Here is a 23,889-nt window from a genome sequence, read left to right on the forward strand (position 1 = left end):
GATATCATATAAATATCAAAGTTGACAACCTCGTTCGTCTCAGGTCTGTCAGGCAGTTGACGTCTGGTTGGTCGTGCTTCTTCTTCTCTCTTCCTCTCGTCTTCCCCTTGAATCAACCTCCCTCCTAGGCCTCGAATCTCTTACTAATTTAATATATCAGAGCAAGCCTCCCCGGAGAAGGAGAGGAAGAAGCAAAAAAGCCTTAGCCATTTTGACAGCCGAACTAGAACTGACTTAGAGATAGTCAAGAGGGGCACCGTTTGAGGTTGTTGACTGGTCCAGCTCCAAGTTTAACTAGCAGCCAGCAGCACCTTGCAGAAAAGAAAAAAAAAAAAAAAAAACCCGAACCCTCTTTCGCAAAAAGAACATCATAACCTCCAACCTCACGCCTCTCTCTCTCTCTGACACCCTCTTGCAAGTCTGCACACACGATCTCGCCTCTCTCTCCTCTCTCGCCCTCGCCCTCCCGATATCTCGCTCACTCGCAGGCAACACCTCTTCACTCTTCACTCTCTTCTTTCTTCCTCCCTTCACCTCTGATCCCGCCACCGAAACCGTCTCCTTGTCACTTTTTTCGAACGGCGAGCTCGTCCCTGTTCAACGCTACCGTTCCAATCCTGTTGACCATCGTGCAATTCACGTCACTCAGGGCGGTTCTTGGCCACGTTCTTCCTCCTGTCTCCTTTATTTAGTCTTCTCCCTGATATCAACGTCCGGCTCCCACCCAACCAAGCTTATCTCTCACACCGCAAGTTGCCCTTGAAGGTCTTCAGCTTCTTCTCCTCCTGCCTTGCTCCTCATATCTCCAAAATAAAAAAGCAAAAAATAAAAAAGAGACAAAGTAGCTCAACATGGTTGTTGCTACCATCAAGTAAGTCCACCTGCAGCTTGGTTTGACGTCAAGATAAGCAAGTTCTCGCGTGGATAATAAAAGTAAGAGAAAAAAAAGTGTTCTTGTCGTTTGCTGACACTTTCAACTGTAGATGCGTTGTCGTCGGTGATGGTGCGGTTGGAAAGACCTGCTTGTTGATCTCATACACAACCAACAAGTTCCCTTCTGAATATGTCCCTACTGTGTTTGATAACTATGCCGTGACAGTAATGTAAGTTGCGCCTGTCGCTTTCTACTCTATGTTAGCCCCTTTCTACTGTGAATGGTTTAACGCGTCTTTGTCGTTATCCTGCATGTTCATGTCACTCACACGTCACTCCCGATATCAGGATTGGAGATGAGCCATATACTCTGGGACTCTTTGATACTGCTGGCCAAGAGGATTACGACCGTTTACGCCCGCTATCCTACCCACAGACTGATGTCTTCCTGGTCTGCTTCTCAGTCACCTCCCCGGCTTCATTTGAGAACGTACGCGAGAAATGGTTCCCCGAGGTCCGCCACCACTGTCCAGGTGTCCCGTGTCTCATTGTCGGTACCCAGACAGATTTAAGAGACGACCAGACTATCAGGGATAAGCTAAGCAAGCAGCGGATGCAACCAGTCCGCAAGGAGGATGGTGACCGCATGGCCAAGGAGCTTGGAGCTGTCAAATATGTCGAGTGCTCGGCTTTGACCCAGTATAAGTTAAAGGATGTCTTCGATGAGGTGGGTTAAAAGAAGACCGAAAATGCCATTTGCCTTGTTCCTCCTATGTACTAACAACAACCTAGGCCATCGTTGCTGCCCTAGAGCCCAGTCCACCAAAGAAATCCAGCCGCTGTCTACTCCTGTAGAAGACCAGCACCGAGAGAAAGTTACAATACCATCTGTCTTTGATACATCGGCTCAATCTCGTGGACTAAGGGTGTTGATGGGGCTCTGCGTATTTACCTATTTAGATGCTCTTAAACTAGTATCTCACGATGCTTCCCTTTAGGCTCGCAGGAGCTGGGTTTTTTCTTTCTTTTCAACATCCTCGCACCCAGAGAGATACATCACATAATGGGGTTTTGGGCGGCGTGCTAAGGACAATTTGAATCGGATGAATCCTCTTTACGACTTTGTTTTGTTTTCCCTCTGTTTTTTTTTATTATTTCCTTGTCTTGCCTTTGTTATCTGATTTGCACCCGATGTGTCTTTTCGCATGTGGCTTGCCTGCCCCTGCTATTTATCCTCCTAAATGCATGCTATGCTGGTCTGGGAGGGAATCTTCAGACCGAGAAAGGTGACATACCCCTTCTGGTCTTGATCTGTTTTATTATTCCCCCTCCACCTCCTTTTTTTTAATCGAAGATGACAGAACTCACCGGGCCAATACAAGTGTTTCTTCTTTCCAGATTCCCTTGTTTTCTTCTTCCCTACACCCCTGCCCTGCCAACTCTAGTACTTTTTATGACGTTTAGATTTTACGACGCGCAAACGCCTTGAATGAAAAAAAGTGCTCAAAATATTATTCTTTTATACCGTGAAGGGTTAGGTTGCGTAGGGGGGAAATGACTATCCAGGCGGTGTGATGGAGCACCCAATGGAACCAAAAACCCGCCCTGTGTCTGCTCTATATACAGTCTCCTTCGCGCCCCCTTTTTTTTCTCAACAAGACGCTCAAAGCTCTTCTTTTAGCCCATCCAGACCAATTCGGACACCCTCCTTATACGAATTCATTACGCCATCTTTTATCGACCCCTCATCTCCCTTTCTACCAAACCAACCCCCAACCTTGGCTTGGTCTTCAACTCCAAGTTTCACCATGCTAGCAATGATCTCATTGACCACATGTGCGGCCGCGAGAGCTGTCCCCCCACCGCGGTGGTCATAGCTAGGCGAGACCTCAACCACATCGGCACCCACGATATTCAATTTCTCGAGCCCGCGGAGGATCCTGGCCAGCTCCCTTGATGTCCAGCCGCCTGATTCCGGCGTGCCTGTTCCAGGTGCAATGCTGGGGTCAAGAACATCGATATCCAGACTTATATAGACAGGCTGGTCGGGATCAAGGCCAACTCGCGAGTATATCGCGTCGATTATCCCCTGAGTACCGATATCGTCGATATCATCGGCATGAATACGCATGAACCCTTTCTCTACCCCAGTACGGTAATCTCTATCATCAGCTCCACCGAGATATGATCGTAATCCCGCATGAGCAGATGTCGTGTTTGAAATTAGCCCTTCTTGACCGGCATGGAAGAGCCAGGTTCCATGGTTGAGTCCATCTACATCTGGTTTCCAGTAGCCGTCGTAACGGGATGATTCCCAGGTATCTTGATGAGCATCAAAGTGTATCACAGTAATCGGTTTTTTATAGATCTCATTCAAGGCTCTCAATGCCGGAAGGATAATGCTATGATCTCCTCCGAGAGTTACAATCTTAGGCCTCCCATCAGAAATCCTTGGTTGTCTTTGGGACTTCTCACCCTTCTTCGGCTGATATGCCGTCTTTCGCATACCTAGCTCCAGAAAAGCTTCGAACATCTGCTTTTCCGCGATTCTGTTGTCCATCTGTGTGATGGGGATATTCCCGCAATCTATAACTCTAGCCCAATCCATATAAGGATTGATTCCGGCCCGCACGTTATAAGAACGCGCTGGTACTTGACGACCACTTGCTTCACGGATTGCCCTAGGCCCAAATCGTGCTCCAGGCCTGTATGAAGTTGCTGTGTCGAATGGTGCTCCAATAATGGCAATGTCGTACTGCTCATTTGGCTTAGTGAGACACGGGACATGTTCGAGTCCTCCAAACGTGCCCATGGTCGAAAATGCAGACTGGATACATTGTTAACATTTGGAATACAATTACTACAGAAACGGCTACAGGCATGCAGAGTATACTCACTAATTCTGGTGCCCATTTATGTTCTAGCTCCTCCTGGCTCAGCGGCGTCTGTTCCTCGCCATGGTGGTGGCTGTGAGAACTCACTTGAGCGCTGAGGTATGTTCCTACCAGAGCAAGTGTTTTGTATCTGAAGTACACCATTTTGTATCCTCCCCCTCTTTTTTTTTTTTACCGCAGATGCATCAATTACATAGTATGGATGGATATGGAATTAAAACTCACAGGTCAAGTCTGTGGGAGGTGAGCAAGCTATTATAAATTCTAATAGACCGCTTCAGCTGCAGATTACCTAGGCAATCATATATTCATCACCTGATACCTTAGCTTCAGTGTGTATACATAGCAAGTGGGTTATTCTCCATAAATACCGGCTAATGATTTGATATCAGCGAGTGACAGAGGGCTCCGTACCTAAACTAAAACCTCCTCACCGCGAGACGCCGAATATTAGTACCGAGCAAAGGACAGGGGAGTAGGGATATCTCCTTGGTGTCATCCCTGCCATGCACTGCTTTCAACAGGCGACTCATCCTGCCGTTTGGATATTCTTCATGTATTTATCACGAGTTGATTACTCTCTAGATGTTTATTCGCCAGATCCATCCATGGATTACCTAAGGTGGAAGAACATTGCTCCATCCCGATATTACGTTATCACGTGAACCTTAAATTCGTCCATTAAGAGATATCAACAGGGACGGTGATTGATGAAGAACTAGAGTCTACATCGTGTTTCATAACATTCAGCGGCTTAGGATAAACATAGTCAGGATATACCACCTTCTCGTTGCACTTTTAGCTCCAAAGGGCCCGTTAAACCTCCTTTAGTCCACACAAAGGGTGGAATGCGCCGAGTTGTCGTTACTGGCCTGGGTGCTGTCACTCCGCTTGGGGTTGGTGTGTTGCCACTATTTATATTCAAGTACTATACTTAATACCTGACTATATCTTAGGAATACGACATATATGGAAAAAGTTGCTAGATGGGCATAGCGGGATTATATCTATAAAAGATAGAGACCCAAAAATTGCTGAGCTACCGTGTCAGATTGCAGGAGTTGTTCCAAGAGGCCCAAAGGCAGAAGGCTGTTGGGATGCGTCCGAATGGGTGACTCGTGATGTAAGATTATCTACTATTCTATATAAATCTGTCTATTTTACTTTTTCTAATTGATATGGTAGGAACAACGGAAAATTGCTTTATTTTCTCAGTATGCGTTGGCCGCTACCCAAGAAGCTCTTGAAGATGCAAATTGGATGCCTACAACAGAGGAATCTAGGAATATGACTGTTAGTATTATATATCTAACCTGCACATTGAGTGACCAGCTACGAATATGTACTCCTTGATAGGGGGTGTGTTTAGGTTCGGGAATTGGAAACTTTGACGAAGCATTTAACACATCTTTAGCATATGCTACTGGAGTAAGTGATGACTTGGAACTTAGAGAATTATAACATTGCTCTTACTTATAGCAGCATTATTTAGGGATATCGAAAAGTGTCACCACTTTTTGTCCCTAAGCTTCTTATCAATTTAGGAGCCGGGCATATATCTATGAAATATGGGTTCATGGTATGTAGCACTGAATTTCTTATTTCTACCCTTATACCATATCCTGTAAAATTAGTGCATTGTTGACACCTATAAGGGGCCCAATCATTCAGTCTCAACAGCGTGTACGACAGGGGCACATTCTATTGGCGATGCTTCCCGTTTCATTGCACACGGAGACGCCAATGTCATGATTGCAGGAGGAGCCGAATCATGTATACACCCCCTTGCCATTGGAGGCTTTGCACGGTGTCGAAGTCTTGCTACTGGTTTCAACAACACTCCAGAAAAGGCATCCCGGCCATTTGACAAAGACAGGCAAGGGTTTGTTGTCGGAGAGGGAGCCGCCGTTGTTATCCTTGAGGTAACCATCCGTTCTTTTTATCCCTGCACACAAACCTCCTTTCTGCTCGCTAATCTGAGATGCCTTTTTTTTTACAGGAACTTGAACATGCCCTGTCTCGAAACGCCCGTATCTATGCAGAACTTAAAGGGTATGGGTGTTCAGCCGACGCATACCACATCACGGCGCCGCATGAGAACGGTAAAGGGGCTTTCTCCGCGATGAAACGTGCGCTAAAAAATGCCGGGGTGGCCCCTAGCAAGATAGATTACATCAACGCTCACGGCACATCAACTCCAATTGGGGATGCAGCTGAAAACACAGCAGTTAAATCCTTGTTTCTCGGGCCTGAAGGTAAAGCGAAGGCATCTGACATTAACATAAGCAGCACAAAGGGTGCCATTGGACATCTACTGGGTGGTGCAGGTGCAATTGAGGCTGCTTTCTCCGTTCTAGCTATTGATAAGGTATGATAAGCTAACTTTCCTTCCCGTTGATCCTGTCCATTTTATTTTTTAGCCCCAGTCTAACGTCATCTAGGGTATCATGCCACCTACAATCAACCTTGAGAACGTGACTGAAGAATTTGACTGCAATTATGTCCCAAATTTCGCACAAGAGAAGAAAATTGAGGTTGCACTTACCAATAGTTTTGGGTTTGGTGGAACCAACAGCAGCCTTTGCTTTGCTAAATACTAAGGGGCATTGTCGCCATGATTGTACGGATAGAATGTATTTATAGTGTGTATAACATTGGTCATTTATATTGAATTCCTTGGTATCCTCTCATTGATCGGCTATTTCCAATTAGCTAAATATACATATTTCCCTTTTTTGTGATAATGCTCTACTACAATTTTGATAGCATATTTTCCAGAACAGACGACCACTGTAGCTAGTGGCTCCAAGTGGTTTTGAATTTATACTGATCCTTGCGGTCCAGGTATACCACTTTGTTACTTAATCCAGCGTCCTCAACTGCTTTCTGAAAGTCCATTAGTGGCGACAGAAACACATCATAGTCACTAGAGAACGGTCAGCGAGAATTATATGGTTACTTGAAATCTTAGAGATGACTTAACTCGTAATGGATCGGAATAGTGACATCTGGACGAATCAACTTCAATAACTCTATTCCTTGCTTCGCATCCATAGTCACCATTAGTAATGGTATATGCGGAGATGGGATAGTTGTGCCTCCAAGGTGGATAAGCATCAAGTCTATTTTCTGATCAGCATAGATCTTGGGGATCTCCTTCAGCTCATCACACATCAAGGTGTCGCCGGAGATATAGATTCTAACCGCCAGTAAATTCAGCTATAAATCTTTTATCATTTAAAAGGAGCTACTGCACCTGTAGTTTGTTTCGAAATCCCCTTCCGCATGGTGATATTGGGTTGTATGACCTAATTCGACCATCCATCCATTTGTTGGCGGAACCTAGGTGGCTATATTAGTCCCTTCATGACGCAGCTCAGCCGCCATCTAAGCAGGAGACTACTTACAGCATGAAGGATATCATTGGCAATCGACAACGGGCCAGGAGGGATGTGCTTCCCAGGCATAGCGGTTATCTTGATTGCTGGCTCCTTTGTGTTGGCTGATTCTTTGGACTTGATTTCCACCAATATGCTTTGGTATGTATCTAGGCCCTCTACTTGGGTAAATGAGTCTTTACCCTTGGACTCGAGACAGCCTTTGGCATGAGGAGTTGTAATAATGGGTATATCACGAGTAAGGGAATCTTCAACCTTTTGGTCAAAGTGGTCGCTTTGTCCGAATACAGTCAGGTTAGCTCCGACTTGCTTGTCAAACACAAGTTGCTGAAGAGTGATATCATACGCATGGTAGTGTGAAAGAAGGATAAGATGTACAGGAGGGATATCATGGAGATTAATCGCAGGATTGGTAACCCGCTGTCCAGTAACCTATACAAAGTCAGAAAACTTTTGTGTCTAAAGACAGCAACCTGAATGGTAGCTCACCCCGGGGCCAAGATGAACATGATCTCCCGCGTGAAGAAAATTCGGCTATCAGTTATATTAGCAGTTGCGCAAAAAAGAAGGGGCTATTATATGTTGATACATCAGTCATCAGCCGTATATTTGCCCATTCTCTAATATGGACAAGGCATTAGCCAGATATTAGATGATAGCAGCATTAAAGGATCCTATACATAAATGTCGTCGCTGTCCCTACAAAAAAGATGTTTCCATCTTCCCCGCCAGAACTTTTCGGACGAACTTTCGTCTCGTTTGCTTCACACAGCTTCGGGGGATGTTGTGTAGGATGATCCCGGGTAGGCTCTCCTGGGTCTTCTGCGTCTACAACGATACGACGCATTCTGGGGTAGAATGGAAGCAAAGATATATAACTAGTTATATAACTCTGATTGCAAGGGGACAATAGTTCTGTCACCTCTCCTTGAAGTCTGCGTCGAGGAGGCAACTCTAGCACGGGAGGTTGGAATAAAACGCATGCCTCATAACGTCATAGGGATATAAACTTCAGTGTTGTTTATATTTTTCCACTTCCAGTGTTTTTGCCTTGAGATGCTGTATATTTTCGACTAGTAGTCGATATTTCATGCTAGTATCGGCTTGGTTTAAGCGAACGTTTCAAGCTGACATCTCAGGCTTTCTTAACCAGTGGGATCATGTCCACGAGAGAAAGTAATACCTTTTTACACAGCCTCGTTAAAAAGCTTGATGATGATAAGCACTCAGGAGGCTCTTGGGCCGTGTGGCTAAGGCAAATTACGCTCTCCTTCACTTTGATCCCACCGCCATATCATATATGATTATTTCCCTGGCTAATCCTCAAACGGCGTCTCCGACAGGCTCCTATGGCTGAAGATCGCGCACTGGATTCCGTTCAAGGTCTTTTGTCTAGACTATAACTGCTCCATCGCTATGCTTGAAGATGCTGAAAGTCTCAAAAGGCGAAGGATTCGCTTAGGATGAAGGACGCTAAACCGCTTTGGGCATGCATCGCGAGGCCTCCCAAAAGCCATGAAAGCCTTTATCCATCTCTATGGAACAGCTCAGCCTTGCAGCCGCCTGACGGTCGCGAGAAGATGAGTTACTGTGATATGGGCCCAGCCAAAGCCTCCTTTGGAACAATCCATGTCATGACTCGCCAACCGTGTCGTCACAAAGCCCCTCGGATCGTCCACCTTAGCTGAAGGCTCGCGATGCTACCCCAATGTAGCTGTGGCCGTGCGAAGCTTCTGCTGGTCAAGATAGATTTCTAGGCCTTCTGATGAATGATAGGCGCGAAATTGGGGTTTTATAAATCGTCTTCTCTCCCCTCATTACTCTGGGATCACAGTCAATCACCAGCTCTGTTTCTTCTCACGCCATAATAAAAGTCTTCCTGGACCTTCTACTCCTCTGTTCATACCAAGTATTCTCCAAGGAAGTCTTGATTACTCTAGCTATCATGGCTGTCGACTATCGGCATGGCGTTGCTATCTTCAGTCTAATTATCTACCTCCCCTGCTTCTTTGTTGCAGTATATGTTGCCCTTCGGCACGGCTTTTCAAAGGCAGCAGGATGGTACTTTCTCGTCATACTCGCCTTAGTTCGCATCGTTGGTGCATGCTTGGAGTTAGCGACAATAGCAAATCCTACAGAAGGCCTTTACACCGGCGCTGCAGTGTGTAACTCTGTTGGGATATCTCCATTGATTCTCGCCTGTGTTGGGCTCATGCAACGAGCGTAAGTTTCCCCAAGGCATAAAACCGATCACTTATATCAAACCAGTTTGCTAATATATATTCAATAGAAACAATTCCATAATAAATAGAGGCCAAAAGGGAGTTCCTCCCATAGTGTTCCGAGTAGTAGCACTCTTGGTACTTTTGGGCCTTATTCTCAGCATCGTTGGTATCACTGGTCAGAATGACAACAGCATGCCATATATGCCAAATGGAAAGAGCAAAGCTGCTATCTGCATCACCCTCGGTGTTTGGGTCATCGCCGTTGGTTTACTTTTTATCATCCACGGAAACAAGAAATACATTCCTTCTGGCGAAAAGAGACTCTTACTGGCAGTCGCAATCTCCCTCCCGTTTATCCTCGTCCGCTTGATATACAGCTTCATCAGCGCTTTCAGCCATAGCAGCAGGTTTAGCATTGTATCCGGGAATGTTACTATCTACCTGGTTATGGCTGTGCTAGAGGAAATGATCGTTGTTATCACCTGTCTTGCAGTTGGATTTACCCTGCAAAGAGATGGAGTCGCAGCGTACCAGAGCGAACCTGCGTCTGCAGAGGAAGAGATGAAGGTTTATCAAGAGGGTCATGACAATCGGTACGGACAAGGTGATCTTCTGTCCAGCCGTCGTTGAACGCAAAAAAATCAACAAGGCGTGACCTTTTTGTTCGCTGACTAGAATGGGCGCATGGCTATGGGTTGGTGGTACACTGGAGTTTTGGGCCACATACACGACATATTTTTATTTTATCTCCTATGACCAGTTTCCTTTTCTTTGGGTATATTTATTTTAGAGTGTCTAATTTCTGAAATACCATGTTTTATACTTATCAGTTGTTTCCATTTCTATTAATAACCTAGTGCATATGATGATTTGTATATAAAAGAGTATAGTTTAAGATTCATTGAGAGAAGATGCTTTTTAATGTGTACAGTCAAGCTGTTAAAATACAGTTCCTGGGCTCAATCCCAACTAAGTGGAACACGCCTACTTGTCGATACAAACCTCAAACCGAAGGGGTTGGTTAGGGAGCGAGGGATAAAAATCCTTCCTTTTCTCTGGAGGTAATAATACGCCGTTCTCGTCTAGCCATATCGTATCTAACGACGTGCTATATGTGCTGAAAATTCTGGCGATGACCAATCGACTCATTGCCCAAGCAACACTATTTATGTAAAAGCAGAATGATTAATATTTTTCATTTACTCTCGCGGGAGAGAGATTGTTGATATCCAAAATGAGAACTTACTTCATCCCGGTACACATCCTCGCACCAGACCCAAAAGGCCAAAACGAGCGCTGCATCTGACGGTATTCATTGGATGTAGGGGATATTTCCCACCTCTCTGGCTTCCAAGTCTCAGGTTCTAGGTAGGAATTTGGATCTTGATGGAGACTGTATGACTGGGATGCGATATTGGTCTGTAGAGTTGTTGCGTTAGCTGTGATCCTTTGAGCTAAGAACTATTCATGCAGGGAATACACATTCTGATTTGTAGCATACCCCTGATTCAATCTTGAAGCCCATGACTGTGAGGGTTTCACCATCTTTTACTACTCTTGGTAACTGTATTGGAATCGGTGGGTTTGTGCGAAGAGTCTCTTTGAGCACGCAATTTAAATAAGGAAGTTTCTGCAAACTCGAGAGGTCAGGATGTGTTCCGGGCCTAACACCCGCCTCGTGAAGCTCCGAACGGAGTCTTTCTTGACACCCCTTATTTTCGGGGAGCGAAAGGTGCCAAAGTGCCGCACCAAGAAGGTCATTAGTCGTTCGAGTCCCTTTACATAGTGTATATTAGCATTATTCTAGTGGAAAAATCTTCAAAGACTCACCAGCAATGAAATGGTCAAGGCAATCACTAGCAATATATCTTTTATTCGGTATTTCGGCGCTGGGGCCTTTACTCTCGTAAAGTTCCACGAGACGTCCAAGATGTGTATTGGAAGGGTATTTTAAGCTAACCGGACCTTGTTTTTGGGCTGATCTTGATAGAGCCGCCTCTACCTGGTGCAACCCAAAATCCGCCATTGTTGATTTCGGTGGGAAGTAACCGCTGATTCGTGAAATTATCCCTAGTAAAATTTTCTGTTAAAGAGGTGTGGGATATCGAAGAATACAGGGGTTTGACTTACGTGGATATAAAGTTGCAATAGCCTCAAGTGCAATGACATCGGCCGCATTGGTTTTAGGTATAAGTTCAGCCATGGTAGCTCTGGACTCCTTGTCTGCTAGCAACCTAATGTTATGATCATTTCCGTACACCAAGCGAATCATAATATCGGCTGTTAACCATGTTACCCACGCCAACCCATTGGCTACTCTAGATGGCGAATTGGAGGCCTCCTCTTCAATCATTGCCATGAACTGACTCATGAATACCTTGAGGATTTCTTGATAGGCTGGCCCTGAGACAACAGGTGCGGAATATAGACTGGAAACCTGTTTTCGCCGTGCAAAATGAAGGTCACTGTTTAGAGTGCTCACGAGATTATCGGAGTTATATTGACGAAGAGTGGATAGCAAAATCCCCCCATTCAGCCCACGAGGGCCATAGTAGATGGTTCGCAATGCATCAGGATGGCAAACGGATACACTATTCGGTGCTACCCGGACTACAGGCCCGTATTTCTGATGTAATCGATGAATAGTTTCCCAAACACGGCCAGAGTCTATATCCTTTCTGCTCAGTATCAAGGTAAGAGAAGCATTATTCCGGGGAAACATAAGTAAATCACACCTTTCAATATATTATACTGTATCCACAAGCTGCTAAACTTGGCAAGATTTGGTCCTGGGATGGGCGACCTGACACTTTGAAAAATACGCTTGACTGCAGTTATCATAATCCAAAAGCCCCAAGCGAGTGCTAGCAGCACCAGCAGCCGTGGAAGGTCTAGGCTGGAATGGGACGAAACCATAAGGATTAGTGAATGACCAGATAAGGGCAGTATTGAAGGATACCATGGACCCAAAGAATAAAATGTGCCAACGGATATTAAAAGGAATTCCTCAATAAGCTTTCCTAGATATCAAACACAATACTAGATATGATGTTCCTCGGAGCAGTTGGGAATATGCGGTCTGTTGAAGGGTAGGCCAAAATTTATATCAATCGTTTCCCCCCTAAGTTGTGAAGGTATACGTTTCCCCCCTGTGTGGGCGACGGACCCCGACGGTTCCGCAACAGTACGCATTTCTACCATATTCTTCGACTATGGCGTAGTCGCTGCTTGACACATGTTTTGGCCCGATATGGTCAAAAGGGAGGGAGAGATCGAACTAACCAGATTAGTCTATTTTCTGGAGAATGGCCCGCGCACTTGATATCACGTGTTGAACTTTTTTTCAACTTCGTTTCTGGTGGGTATAAAAAGGAGCGAGAAGACGCGAAAAGAAAGACGTTGGCGATGACAGGGACTTCGCGATAGAAGTTGGGAGCCCCTGGCCCAGAAGCAGAGGCTCGCTTGTTTCTGGATACGAAGGGCTTGGAGTCAATAGTGCCATTCAGCCACGATAGTTACTTTGAGGCTCAGCACTCTTTCAGCCTCCGCTTAGGCATTGTGAGGCTGAGAGGAGAGCCGCTGCGCTTTCCCCTCTTTTTGCTTATATATTGTTGCCTATAAATGGTGGAAAGCCATGTAGGAGTAAAGCAAGACGTTTTACTCTGTTCAAAATTGCTCACTTCTTCTTTGGTTACCTGAAATTATTTGACTGGGAGTTGGAAAGTAGTTAGTCAAAATGGCTACTAGTTCTAGTGACGATGGCTTCGAGATCATTGATGGCCGCCAGATTCCCCTCCGTCCTATCAGTGCTGGGACGACGATAGTAGAAGAGAACATGACACTAGATCCCATACTGAGTGTACACTCGATTCCTAACAAGAATTCCATGGTCGTCTCCATCCAGCCTCCTCTCAAGCCCAAGGATGATGTGCCACATGTTCCTTGTGACATCGTCCTTGTAATCGACATCTCCGCGAGTATGAACTCGGCTGCCCCTATACCAACTGGTGAGAGCGGCGGCGAAGACACCGGGCTGAGCATTTTGGACCTGACAAAACATGCGGCCAAGACAATCATCCAAACACTCAATGAAAATGATAGACTTGCAGTAGTGACGTTTTGCACTGAAATCAGGGTATGTAGCTACCCACCTCTGTATAATACTCCGCATGCTTACCACTTCCCTGTCTTTTTAGGTGGCCTTTGAGCTTGAATTTATGAGTGAAGAGAACAAATCGAAAGTCTTGGCTGCTATTGACTGTCTACACGGCATAAGCTCTACCAACCTATGGCATGGGATAAAAGAAGGTCTCAAAGTCCTTGCCACAAACTCTACGCAGGGGAACGTACAGGCACTGCTTGTTTTGACGGATGGTGCGTTTTTTCTTCCTTTTCTTTGGTTTGGAACCTTTTGAAAGAACAGAAATCTAACTCTCCTTTCCAGGGGCTCCCAACCACATGTGTCCCGCTCAAGGATATGTACCGAAACTACGTCAAACCCTGTTAGACCATCGTGATTTAACAGGAAGCCTACCGCTAATTCATACTTTTGGCTTCGGGTACTATCTCCGCTCACCGCTTCTACAGTCCATTGCTGAAATTGGTGGCGGCACCTTTGCCTTTATCCCGGACGCTGGTATGATTGGTATGTATATGTTTGTCTCTATAACGGTTACGTCAACGATAGTTTAGCTAATAGTAACTCTAGGAACTGTATTTGTTCACGCCGTTGCAAACCTGTATTCGACATTCACGCCCCAGGCAAATCTCCTTCTCCACGGAGATTCTTTAACAACCTTTACTGTGGATCTAGGAAGCAAGCCTGGGTTGGAATTGGAGAATCCTACTGGAAAAGGAGTGTCACTAAGATTGGGAAGCCTTCAATATGGTCAGTCGCGAGATATAATCATCCACTACGACAAATCATCGAAGAACCGTACAGTTAATATACAAGGTAAACTTAACTATACTGTCGGTGGAGATATAAAGACAGCGGAGGTGCATAAACTCGTTCATATTGACGAAGTGTCCTTACCTCGTTCCGTATATGATTACCATCTCATGCGTTCTACGATTTGCACTCTTTTAAGGAAGTTCCATCCACTCGAGGATACCGCGGAGAACTACCAGTTCCCTACTGCCAATCTTGGGGACATTAGATCCAAGATAGAAAAACTGGCTGCCGAAATTGAAGCGCTCGGCCACTCTGATGAATATAATCAGAGCCTCCTCAAGGACATTGCTGGCGAACCACCACATGGCCAGATTAGTCTTGCAGTGTCATCGAACGATTATTATGGTCGTTGGGGCCAACACTATCGTGAGTTTCTATCAATAATATTTCTGTTATATGCTTTAGGTTCCTCTGCTTACTTTTCTCAACAGTACTTTCAATCCTCAATGCACATGTCAATCAAGTATGCAATAGCTTCAAAGACCCAGGCCCATTGATGTATGGTAAAAACTCCCCCTTATTTTGCAATTGCCGGAAAGAGCTAGACGGAGTATTTGACAATCTACCTCCCCCTAAACCATCCCGCACTGCTGGGCCGTCATCATCTGGAGGGCCTCCCCGTAAAGTGCATATGGCGCGTTATAACAGATCAAGCGGGCCTTGCTTTACTGGGAACTGCCGTGTTCTAGTAAGTGGCAACGATGCGTCCAGCGACGCTACTATTGCTATTGAAAATCTTCGTGCTGGCATGTCAGTATGGACTCCACATGGGCCCCGAGAGGTCAGAGCTGTGCTGCAGACAAGCGTGAATGACATCGACATCTGCAAAATTGGGTCACTTGAAATTACGCCCTGGCATCCAATACGGTTCCAGGGAAGATGGAGTTTCCCATTCAACGTGGCCAACGGAGATGTTCATACTTTTTCTGGAAATATTTATTCGGTTTTACTAGAACCTGATTCCAACCCTAATGCACATGCCATCATGGTGGAAGACTGCATTTGTGTCACGTTGGGACATGGAATTCAGACAGGAGATGATATACGTGCGCATGAGCTCTTTGGCAACTACCATCTTATTTCGAAGAAGTTGGAATTACTCCCAAAACTTTCCAATGGACTGTTGCATTGTATAGGAGTACAGCGCTCTCCAGAGTCGGGCCGTGTATGTGGCTTCATTGGATATGATCGCCTTTTTGAAGAGTTTGCTGTACCCTGCCAGGCAAAGCACGGGCATGGTGATGAGATCTATACTAAGCCTATAGTTGCTTGATGGATTTTAGTATTATGCCATATGTTCTCTCTCCCTCTCTCTCTCTCTCTTTTTTTTTTTTTTTTTTTGGATAGTTTACTACTATAGTTAGCTAACTAAAGGTGAAAAGGCTATCATTTGCCGGGCAACATAGTATCATATTTTTGACCATAAAAACTATATAAATAATAAGGATTGAAGAATTGAAGGATCAAAACTTTGATATCCACTAGTTAACAATCAACCCCACGGACTTGGAGATGACTTGGCTGTAAGCTGAAGAATGGCCGAGGCGAACTCTCATCCTCTTCTCTCTTGGTTCGTACTCGTCATCCATTACACAACATCCTACTTTTGAAACTATATGAAGAACCGAAGAGCCATGGTTTTATTAGTCAAACTACGACATAAAAGTTACACCAGAATCGTAATGGAAATGTTTCTTTGGTTTGGAGTGAAAATAATATATATCAACATATTTATTGTCTAAACTTGGCAAAATGAAGCTGCAACTGCAGATAAAAGCTATTAACAAGAAAAATGTCATGAGCTATTAAAAAAAATGAGTAAAGAATCATAATTAGAAAGGGGAGAGGTATTTTATTTTATTTTATTTTTTTTGGGAGGGGGGGTATCACGCTTCGCGATCTAGGCTCTGTGCCTTGCACATTTCAAAATATCGGCCTTTCATCTTTAATAGGTCTTGATGGGTTCCTTGTTCGACGATTTTGCCGGCTTCAAGCACGAAAATCGCATCACAATCTTGGACGGTGCTAAGTCTATGGGCAACAGCAATAGTGGTTCTGCCTCTTTTGGCATGTTCGAGGGCAGCCTGGACGACACGTTCGCTCTCTGTATCGAGTGCACTTGTTGCTTCGTCGAGGAAGAGGAAGTCTGGGTTTCGAAGTAAGGCCCTTGCAGTTGCAAGACGCTGTCTTTGCCCTCCACTGAACGAAAGGCCGCGGGAGCCAGCTTCGGTATTGTAACCTTCAGGTAAAGAGATGATGAAGTCGTGGATGTTTGCGTTCTTGCAAGCTTGGTGGATCTCTTCATCAGGAACATCACGGGTCACGCCGAGCAGGATGTTTTCACGAATTGTGCCTTGGTAAAGTGTTGTCTCCTGAGACACGAGACTGGCTGTTTCACGATACTCGGTCACGTCGATATTGGTTAAAGGTTTGCCATTGATCAAAATATCCCCAGAAGTGACGTCGTAGAAACGTTCAAGAAGGGCAATCATGGTTGTCTTCCCGCATCCAGATGGTCCAACAAGACCAATGTTCTGGCCCCGGCGAATTTTCAGGTTGATTTTGCGAAGGACAGGCTGATCAGGGCGGGTAGGGTAGCTGAATGATACATCCCTAAATTCTACTGCCACATCGGTATCATCGCCGGACGCAGGCTGCTCGCCGGTTGAACCATTGATGGGAGCAACCTGGTTTCGAAGATGTAAAATTTGATTTGCTGCTGCATGCGCCTTGGTCGTATCTAACACAGGTATATTAGTTGATTATGCCAGAGCTTAAACCAAATTAGAAAACTCACTCATAGTGAAGCCGAAGATGAATCCGGCTGCTTGTCCTCCAAAGATAATGGCAATAAAAATCACAAAGAACTGCTGAGCCGTATATTCTCCATATGACATCAATCTACCACCATACCAGAACGCCAGTGCCATAGCTATTAAAGGTTAGCCGATGACGAAGTTAAAAATATTTATTCAACGATTGTATGAGTGAAGAAGTCTTACCAGCAGTGTCTATACTATCTGAGAAGCCGAAAAATATCATCGCAATGGCAGTGTACTTGAGTGATCTGGCCACCGGGCCCTTGAGTCTGTCGCCGTAATTGTTGTACACCGTAGATTCTAGTGTCAAGGACGAAACTGTTCGGATAGAGTTCACTGCCTCAGATGCAAATCGAGCACTCTCCAGATACAGTTTAGCGTTCTTATCCTGGGCCTGTATCTCCATCCTCATTCGGATGAAACCAGCTGAGAAAAGAGGAGGAAGACAGCCGAAGAGGGAGACAAGGGCTAATTTCCACCCGGTAGCAAGAGCCAAGATGCTAACAGCGAAAAGACTGACGATGACGATTAGGATCAATCCGATATTGGACGAGAGGAGATCCTGAAGGTGTTGTGGGTCGGTAGATAGACGTGCTGTAAGACTGCCGGAGGAATTATCTGGCTTGTCGAAAAATTCGATGTCCTGTGAAATCATTGCCTTGAAGTATTCGCTTCGGTAGAACTTGGAGGAACGGAAGGCAGCAACCGTCAAGAAGAAGCCGATAGATGCGTAAGTGAAAAGGATGCACAGTGCAAGGACAAAGAACATGAGAGACCAGAAATCTCCTTGGCCTTTTAACTCATCCCTCGGCAGTTGAAATGTGGTCACGATCCTTGAGAACAGAACTGCTTGGGCAGGGAATGCACCACCGCTGACGATGGAAGCAATGCCTCCCAAGAGGAAGAATACCCAGTGCCTTCGTTGCTCATAGAAGATTATCAGGAGACATTTGAACAGTGAGTATTTTCGCGATACATCCTCCGATTCCACCGCAACTTCATTGGGGATGTTGCTACGAGCCGATTTGGTGGTGACATGTTTCTCCAGGACTTCGGTCGGTTCGTCAGTCTCCTTGTCCGTTTCAGAGGCAGAATCATCATTTGTTAGAGAAAGGCTTTGAGCGTTCACCAGGTTCCAGTACTGTCCTCTCGCATCCAGGAGCGACTCGTGGGTTCCTTGTTCAATGACCTGTCCCTTGTTCATAACAACGATATTATCTGCTTTCTTGACGGTTGATAACTTGTGGGCAATTAAAACTGTAGTCCTGGTTCTAGAGACTCTGTCGAGAGCGGCCTGAACAATAGCTTCAGCAGTAGGATCAAGAGCGGAGGTAGCCTCGTCAAGCAGGAGGATAGGTGGGTTAGAGATGATACTGCGCGCAATGGCAACTCTCTGTCTTTGGCCACCGCTAAGAAGACTGCCTCTTTCACCAACAACGGTATCGTAGCCACGTGGGAATTCCTGGATGAAGTCGTCTGCGTTAGACTCGACGCAAGCCTGCCTGACAAGTTCTCTCTTTTTCTCCTCGTCCATCTTAGCAATTTCCTCCGGTGGTAATCCATAGAGCACATTCGTGTAGATAGTGTCGTTGAACAGCACAGGTTCCTAAAAAAATAATGTGAGCATTAAAGCGGATACTTCAAGGCTAAGGTAGAGACGTACCTGTTGAACGAGCCCTATCTGACTTCTGAGCCACTTGACATTCAGATCCTTGAGCTCGGTGCCGTCCAAGGTGACAGAACCGCTGGCGGGGTCATACCACCTTTCAAGAAGCCCGATGATCGTGCTCTTTCCGCTACCACTAGCGCCAACAAGGGCAGTCACTTTCCGAGCCGGTATCTTCAGCGAGACTCCATCCAATACTTTTATGGTAGGGCGAGCAGGGTAGGAGAAAACCACATCTGATACTTCCAAATCACCATTCACGGTATCCGGCTTTTGACCTTCAGTGCCCAGTGAGTCGATTTCGGGCGTCCTCTCAATCATGCTAAGAACATCATTGGCAGCTGCGCCAGCCTTGGTGAACTCTCCTAGGGTGGGTGCTATCATTGTGAGAGATGAGGTGCCAATGACGATAGAAAATAAGACGCTATCATACCCTTTAGCTATTTGTCCTGACGAAGATAAAGGAAGAAAGAGGAACATACGTGAGGATCTCTCCTCCACTACCTATCTTGCCCTGAAGCAAGAGCTTGATACCGTACCAAAATGCCAAGGCATAGGCACAGTACATGATGAAGAACTCTGAGCTGTACTGTACTCCGAGAACGGGACCCTTCTTGACACCGAAACCCTTGGCAGCTTCGAGATGGTCATCATACTTCTTACGTAGACGGTCTCCAGCCCCAAAAGCAACGACGACACGGATACTTCCCAGCGTCTCCTCTACCAGGCCGCCGGCCTTGGAGTAGATGTCGAGTATCTTGGCTTCAAGTTTAGCATCCAAGGCGACAGTGATGCCAACCAGGGTGACAGCAGTGGGTATAGATGTGGCAACGGGAAGAGTTAACCTCCAGTTCTGAGTAAATGCAACAACAAAGGCAGCAATCAACATGGCAACACCCTGGCAGCAGGTGCCTACCTTCTCAGACATGCCGGTCTGGATGAGATTTGCATTGTTTGAAATGCGAGTTGCAACAGAGCCGGGTGTATAGGTATCAAAGTACGCCATCTCCTGACGGAGGATGGCCTTGATATAGTGCAGACGCAGCTTCCGGACACTCCTTATGGCAGTGATGTTGAAACATATGGTATGGATGTAGACGAGCTGGAAGAAGTCAGTCGTAGGCATGCCTTGAGAGAAGTAGAGGTATACTCACGGCGAACTTTGCAACGAAGAGATAAACAAACCATAGCCTGGTTGGGTCCTTTAGTATTTCCTGTATGTCCTCTATGTCCAGAACATGATATCAAACAGGCTTTACTCACGCGTTCTTTGATATCCGGCCTCTAAAGTCGGCGCCATCAATCTTTCCCACGCCAAAGTCGTTGAAGACGTCCACAAACTTGCCGAAGACGATGGTCATGAGCGGGAGCGTCTATATCAGAGTCAGCCTGTGTATATACTTCCGGCAGTACATAACTATAGGCAACACTTACAGTCCCGGAGGCAACGGCAGCAATGAATCCACAGATGCGAAGAACTACATCTATTGGCTCGCACCAAGCCCATAATTTCTATAAAGAAAAGAAATATGTTTAGCCGCGACGTAGACGACGAGAGAAAGGATGTTATATTCACCACATAAGCGCCGAAGCCCTGCTGGGGCTCATCCTTCTTGTGCTCTGCGTTAGGGATATCAACTATCCCGTCAGCCTGCTTCTTCTGAGTCTCTTCGGTCATAGAGCCAACTTCTGTAGGCGCGGCGGTCTCATCCCGCGGGACCGGCCTCGCTTCATCAGCACCCATAGGGGGCGACGACGTTGTATGAAGTTGAAGTGGTGGGGGATATTTCTATCAAAAGGAAGCACTTGACATCCTCTTCAGCAGTCAGAGAGAGCTTGATGGTCCTGCCAGGAGTCCACTTTGGCGAAAAGAGCGGCTCCTCCGCATATATAAATGCCTTTGATGAAACTTCAGTCCCGGCTAGAAATGCTAATAATAATTAAAAAAAAAAGGATAACCGCCCAGTCCGAAGGCAACAGGCAGCAACTTGGCGTTCTCAGATGTTTCTCCGGCAAGTCACTCAACACGCTCTTATCTCTATGTCTCTTGTCTAGACTCGTGAGTTAACCAAGGCCAAGTTCGTATATTAACTATTTCAGCGGCGAAATAAACGAAAGAGAAAGGACAAGACGAGCCGCGAGGACACCGAGAGTCAGCTTAGCCAACGTCTTCCAGTTTCAACCAGGCAAGCAAACAAGCACTTGGCGATTGGACCAGCAACCAAGAAATAACTTGAATAGAGGCAGGGCTTATGACGGGCGCCGCGGGCACCGGAGAGGGCTTGCTTAAGTTGCGATCCAAGGGTCCAAGCAGTCATTGATGCAGCTTGATAGGGTGGATGGACCTGTTGATAGTATGCAGTCTGCATCTTCTGCATCCTCTCCCTTCACCTGGACGGGCCACGCGAGCTCTGGATCTTCAGGTGGCGGGACGGTAGGGCTCGCAGGATGGACAGAAAGGGCCACAAGGCATCCCTCTCTCTCCGTCCCTGTCCCATCTTTGTCCAAAGATCATGCCTCTCGCCGGGGAGAGAAATCCCTCGGCAGCCGGTCAAACAAGAGGGGGGGGGGGGGGAACATGCATCCCGATCCTGCCATACCAAGGCTATATCAGTCATTCCAGGTCTATAAGTCTATAACTATCGATGCTTCATACGGGGCCACGGCGGACAGAGGAGTTGTCAGGTTAAGCTACATGGAGAGATGAAGTCCTCATAGATGTTCAACTGTTGAACGCCTTCTTATGCGCCAAGTGGCCAGGATGGCTTTCTTCTGTGCGACGCTCATTGCTTTTTTGCATCAGATAAATAAAGATCGATTTATTTTTATATTTTGATCCAGAAGTAGATGTCAAGAGATGGAGTAGATGAAGTTTTGGATATGCTAGAGTTTTTTGGTAATTAAATCTGCAATATAGAACTTGTTACGCAGAAAAAGGACGAGAGGTTGCTCACGTACGACTTCTAAGGAGGAAGAAGAAAACATCTTCATCGGCTTCATCTTCTCAGTCGTCTTCGCTGGTTCGACCGGCTGAGGCTGAGCTATGATGTGAACTATTCATGTACTATGCAAATCCTGCGTCACTGATCTCATCTTTTCTTTTTTGGCCTGGGAGGAATCCTTCGTTGACCGCATCTTCTGCCCAAGAGAAGAGAAGAGCCCGATAGAAAGAAAAAGAGGAGGGGGAAGACGAAGAAGACACAGAGGCTTGACTTGTACAGAGTGTTCGATGTCCATTGGTCTTGGGCAGATGTCTGACTCCTGCGATAGCGACGCCTACATCCTCGATGACTTCGACCCGGACCACGGACGAGCCAGCCACAGCTACAGCTACAGCTACCTGCTGAGCAGTGATAACTCGGCTCTGTCCTCTCGAATACTCCGGCTGCTGCCCCCACGATGGCGTAGGAGGTTTGTCAGGCGCCAGAAGACCGCCCAGGGCCGTCACCATCGCGGCCAAACCAGGACATGTAGGAGCACCACCCTGCGCTGGCTGCTGGCGGGGGTTCTCTGTCTCGTCGTCGCGGTATCGCTCTTCTGGCCCTCATACACGCATCGGCCGCCTCACTACGATCGTCTCCGGAGCCTTGCAGTCGGCAGCCATTCACCCGGACGGGGGAACCCGCGCAACGAGAAGGTCTTCATCACCGCGAACATATATGACCCGGACGGCAGCTTGGCCCAGAGCCAATGGAGCAAGAACATACTCCAGCTGATAGACCTGCTGGGGCCAGAGAATTCCTATCTAAGCATATACGAGAATGACATGAACGACAGTGCACGGGATGCCTTGAACGCGATGGCAGAGCAAACGCCGTGTAACCACTCCATGGTCACTGAGGAGCATCTCGACACGGCTGACCTGCTGCACATCACCCTACCAGACGGATCCAGAAGGCTAAAGCGTATTGCCTTCCTGGCAGAGGTTCGGAACCGCGCTCTACGGCCGATCAACCAGCCTGGAATGATGCGGTTTGACAAGATCCTCTACGTGAACGACGTCTTTTTCGACCCGGTCGATGCCCTCCAGCTGCTCCTGTCCACCAACGCGGACCGGGACGGTGCTACCCAATACAGAGCTGCCTGTGCCGTCGACTTTATCAACCCGTTCAAGTTCTACGACACCTTTGCCTCACGGGACCTGGAGGGTTACTCGATGGGGCTCCCTTTCTTCCCCTGGTTCACCACCGCGGGAGACGGACAGAGCCGAAGGGATGTCCTGAGCCAGCGTGATGCCGTCCGCGTCAGGAGCTGTTGGGGAGGTATGGTTGCCTTTGACGCACGGTACTTTCAACAGCCCTCCTCCTCCCCCAAGCAGCAGCAGCAGCAGCACAGTAATACATATCGGTTCCGTGCTGAACCTGACCTCCTCTGGGAGGCATCCGAATGCTGTCTGATACACGCTGACATCCAGGATCGAGAATCTGTTGACACCGGGATATATGTGAACCCGTATATCCGCGTGGCATACTCCCCTTTCACGCTCTCATGGCTAGGCGTCACCCGGCGATTCGAGCGCCTTTTCTCTCTCCCTCACGATGTGATTAACCGCCTCGTAGGTATGCCGTGGGTCAACCCCCGTCGGACTGAGAAGCCAGGCGATCTCGTCGAGGAGATTGCCTGGGTCGAGAATGAAAAGGGTGAAGGCTCCTACCAGACCATATCCCGCACCGCTGGCACCGGTGGCTTCTGCGGTAACAGAGCACTTCAGGTTATGAAGCCTCATCCTCGACCGGGTGAAAAGACATGGGAACTCCTCTCTCCTGATTCATTTTGATGTTTTCTCTTGTATATTTCTATAACAGCATGGTGTTGGTTGGGGTAGGTACCCTTTTCTCATCATAATATTTTATATCTTGATACCATTAATGATATACATGCCCCTTTATATTCATATTCAACCCAGCAAATATGAAGTTCCTCTTAAACAACATATCTCCTCCCTATAGATGTATGATATAGATATCATACTGTAATGACTTCCACGGAACTTCCCACCAGGCTTCCCTTCACGGCTGGCCTATTAAAATGGAGCCTCTCTTTGATATCATTCACAGTCT

At 46.6% G+C, this 23,889-nt stretch overlaps 9 protein-coding genes across 9 annotated transcripts; 5 read left to right on the top strand and 4 right to left on the bottom strand.

Annotated features, from left to right (window-relative positions):
* Positions 1 to 851: 851 nt before the first annotated feature.
* MCYG_03516 (cell division control protein 42) lies at positions 852 to 1,728 on the top strand (the record flags this gene model as incomplete). The annotated part of the gene is made up of 4 exons (XM_002847964.1): positions 852 to 871; positions 984 to 1,103; positions 1,222 to 1,600; positions 1,666 to 1,728. 4 exons carry the CDS (start codon positions 852 to 854, stop codon positions 1,726 to 1,728), a joined length of 582 nt encoding a protein of 193 aa, XP_002848010.1.
* Positions 1,729 to 2,536: 808 nt separating this feature from the next.
* Positions 2,537 to 3,911, bottom strand: MCYG_03517 (agmatine ureohydrolase; the record flags this gene model as incomplete). Its single annotated transcript, XM_002847965.1, has 2 exons — positions 2,537 to 3,700; positions 3,771 to 3,911. The coding sequence occupies 2 exons, from the start codon at positions 3,909 to 3,911 to the stop codon at positions 2,537 to 2,539; spliced, it is 1,305 nt and encodes a 434-aa protein (XP_002848011.1).
* A 704-nt stretch (positions 3,912 to 4,615) lies between these two features.
* Positions 4,616 to 6,367, top strand: MCYG_03518 (beta-ketoacyl synthase; the record flags this gene model as incomplete). The annotated part of the gene is made up of 8 exons (XM_002847966.1): positions 4,616 to 4,667; positions 4,724 to 4,890; positions 4,953 to 5,060; positions 5,124 to 5,195; positions 5,260 to 5,346; positions 5,423 to 5,689; positions 5,767 to 6,135; positions 6,209 to 6,367. The coding sequence occupies 8 exons, from the start codon at positions 4,616 to 4,618 to the stop codon at positions 6,365 to 6,367; spliced, it is 1,281 nt and encodes a 426-aa protein (XP_002848012.1).
* A 196-nt stretch (positions 6,368 to 6,563) lies between these two features.
* On the bottom strand, positions 6,564 to 8,012 carry MCYG_03519 (conserved hypothetical protein; the record flags this gene model as incomplete). The annotated part of the gene is made up of 6 exons (XM_002847967.1): positions 6,564 to 6,693; positions 6,751 to 6,966; positions 7,024 to 7,109; positions 7,175 to 7,597; positions 7,655 to 7,699; positions 7,869 to 8,012. The coding sequence occupies 6 exons, from the start codon at positions 8,010 to 8,012 to the stop codon at positions 6,564 to 6,566; spliced, it is 1,044 nt and encodes a 347-aa protein (XP_002848013.1).
* A 1,098-nt stretch (positions 8,013 to 9,110) lies between these two features.
* On the top strand, positions 9,111 to 10,020 carry MCYG_03520 (conserved hypothetical protein; the record flags this gene model as incomplete). The annotated part of the gene is made up of 2 exons (XM_002847968.1): positions 9,111 to 9,388; positions 9,456 to 10,020. 2 exons carry the CDS (start codon positions 9,111 to 9,113, stop codon positions 10,018 to 10,020), a joined length of 843 nt encoding a protein of 280 aa, XP_002848014.1.
* Positions 10,021 to 10,374: 354 nt separating this feature from the next.
* Positions 10,375 to 12,306, bottom strand: MCYG_03521 (benzoate 4-monooxygenase cytochrome P450; the record flags this gene model as incomplete). Its single annotated transcript, XM_002847969.1, has 6 exons — positions 10,375 to 10,552; positions 10,637 to 10,809; positions 10,892 to 11,166; positions 11,221 to 11,460; positions 11,521 to 12,057; positions 12,126 to 12,306. 6 exons carry the CDS (start codon positions 12,304 to 12,306, stop codon positions 10,375 to 10,377), a joined length of 1,584 nt encoding a protein of 527 aa, XP_002848015.1.
* Positions 12,307 to 13,126: 820 nt separating this feature from the next.
* MCYG_03522 (U-box domain containing protein) lies at positions 13,127 to 15,750 on the top strand (the record flags this gene model as incomplete). The annotated part of the gene is made up of 6 exons (XM_002847970.1): positions 13,127 to 13,525; positions 13,587 to 13,764; positions 13,835 to 14,035; positions 14,099 to 14,710; positions 14,776 to 15,608; positions 15,727 to 15,750. The coding sequence occupies 6 exons, from the start codon at positions 13,127 to 13,129 to the stop codon at positions 15,748 to 15,750; spliced, it is 2,247 nt and encodes a 748-aa protein (XP_002848016.1).
* Positions 15,751 to 16,230: 480 nt separating this feature from the next.
* On the bottom strand, positions 16,231 to 20,573 carry MCYG_03523 (multidrug resistance protein; the record flags this gene model as incomplete). Its single annotated transcript, XM_002847971.1, has 9 exons — positions 16,231 to 17,084; positions 17,142 to 17,276; positions 17,347 to 18,769; positions 18,827 to 19,253; positions 19,312 to 19,931; positions 19,984 to 20,020; positions 20,093 to 20,202; positions 20,264 to 20,341; positions 20,406 to 20,573. The coding sequence occupies 9 exons, from the start codon at positions 20,571 to 20,573 to the stop codon at positions 16,231 to 16,233; spliced, it is 3,852 nt and encodes a 1,283-aa protein (XP_002848017.1).
* A 1,506-nt stretch (positions 20,574 to 22,079) lies between these two features.
* On the top strand, positions 22,080 to 23,606 carry MCYG_03524 (conserved hypothetical protein; the record flags this gene model as incomplete). Its single annotated transcript, XM_002847972.1, has 1 exon — positions 22,080 to 23,606. The coding sequence occupies one exon, from the start codon at positions 22,080 to 22,082 to the stop codon at positions 23,604 to 23,606; it is 1,527 nt and encodes a 508-aa protein (XP_002848018.1).
* Positions 23,607 to 23,889: the final 283 nt, after the last annotated feature.

This window comes from Microsporum canis, genomic scaffold, assembly GCF_000151145.1.
Source record: "Microsporum canis CBS 113480 supercont1.3 genomic scaffold, whole genome shotgun sequence".
In the NCBI taxonomy this organism is placed as follows: domain Eukaryota; kingdom Fungi; phylum Ascomycota; class Eurotiomycetes; order Onygenales; family Arthrodermataceae; genus Microsporum; species Microsporum canis.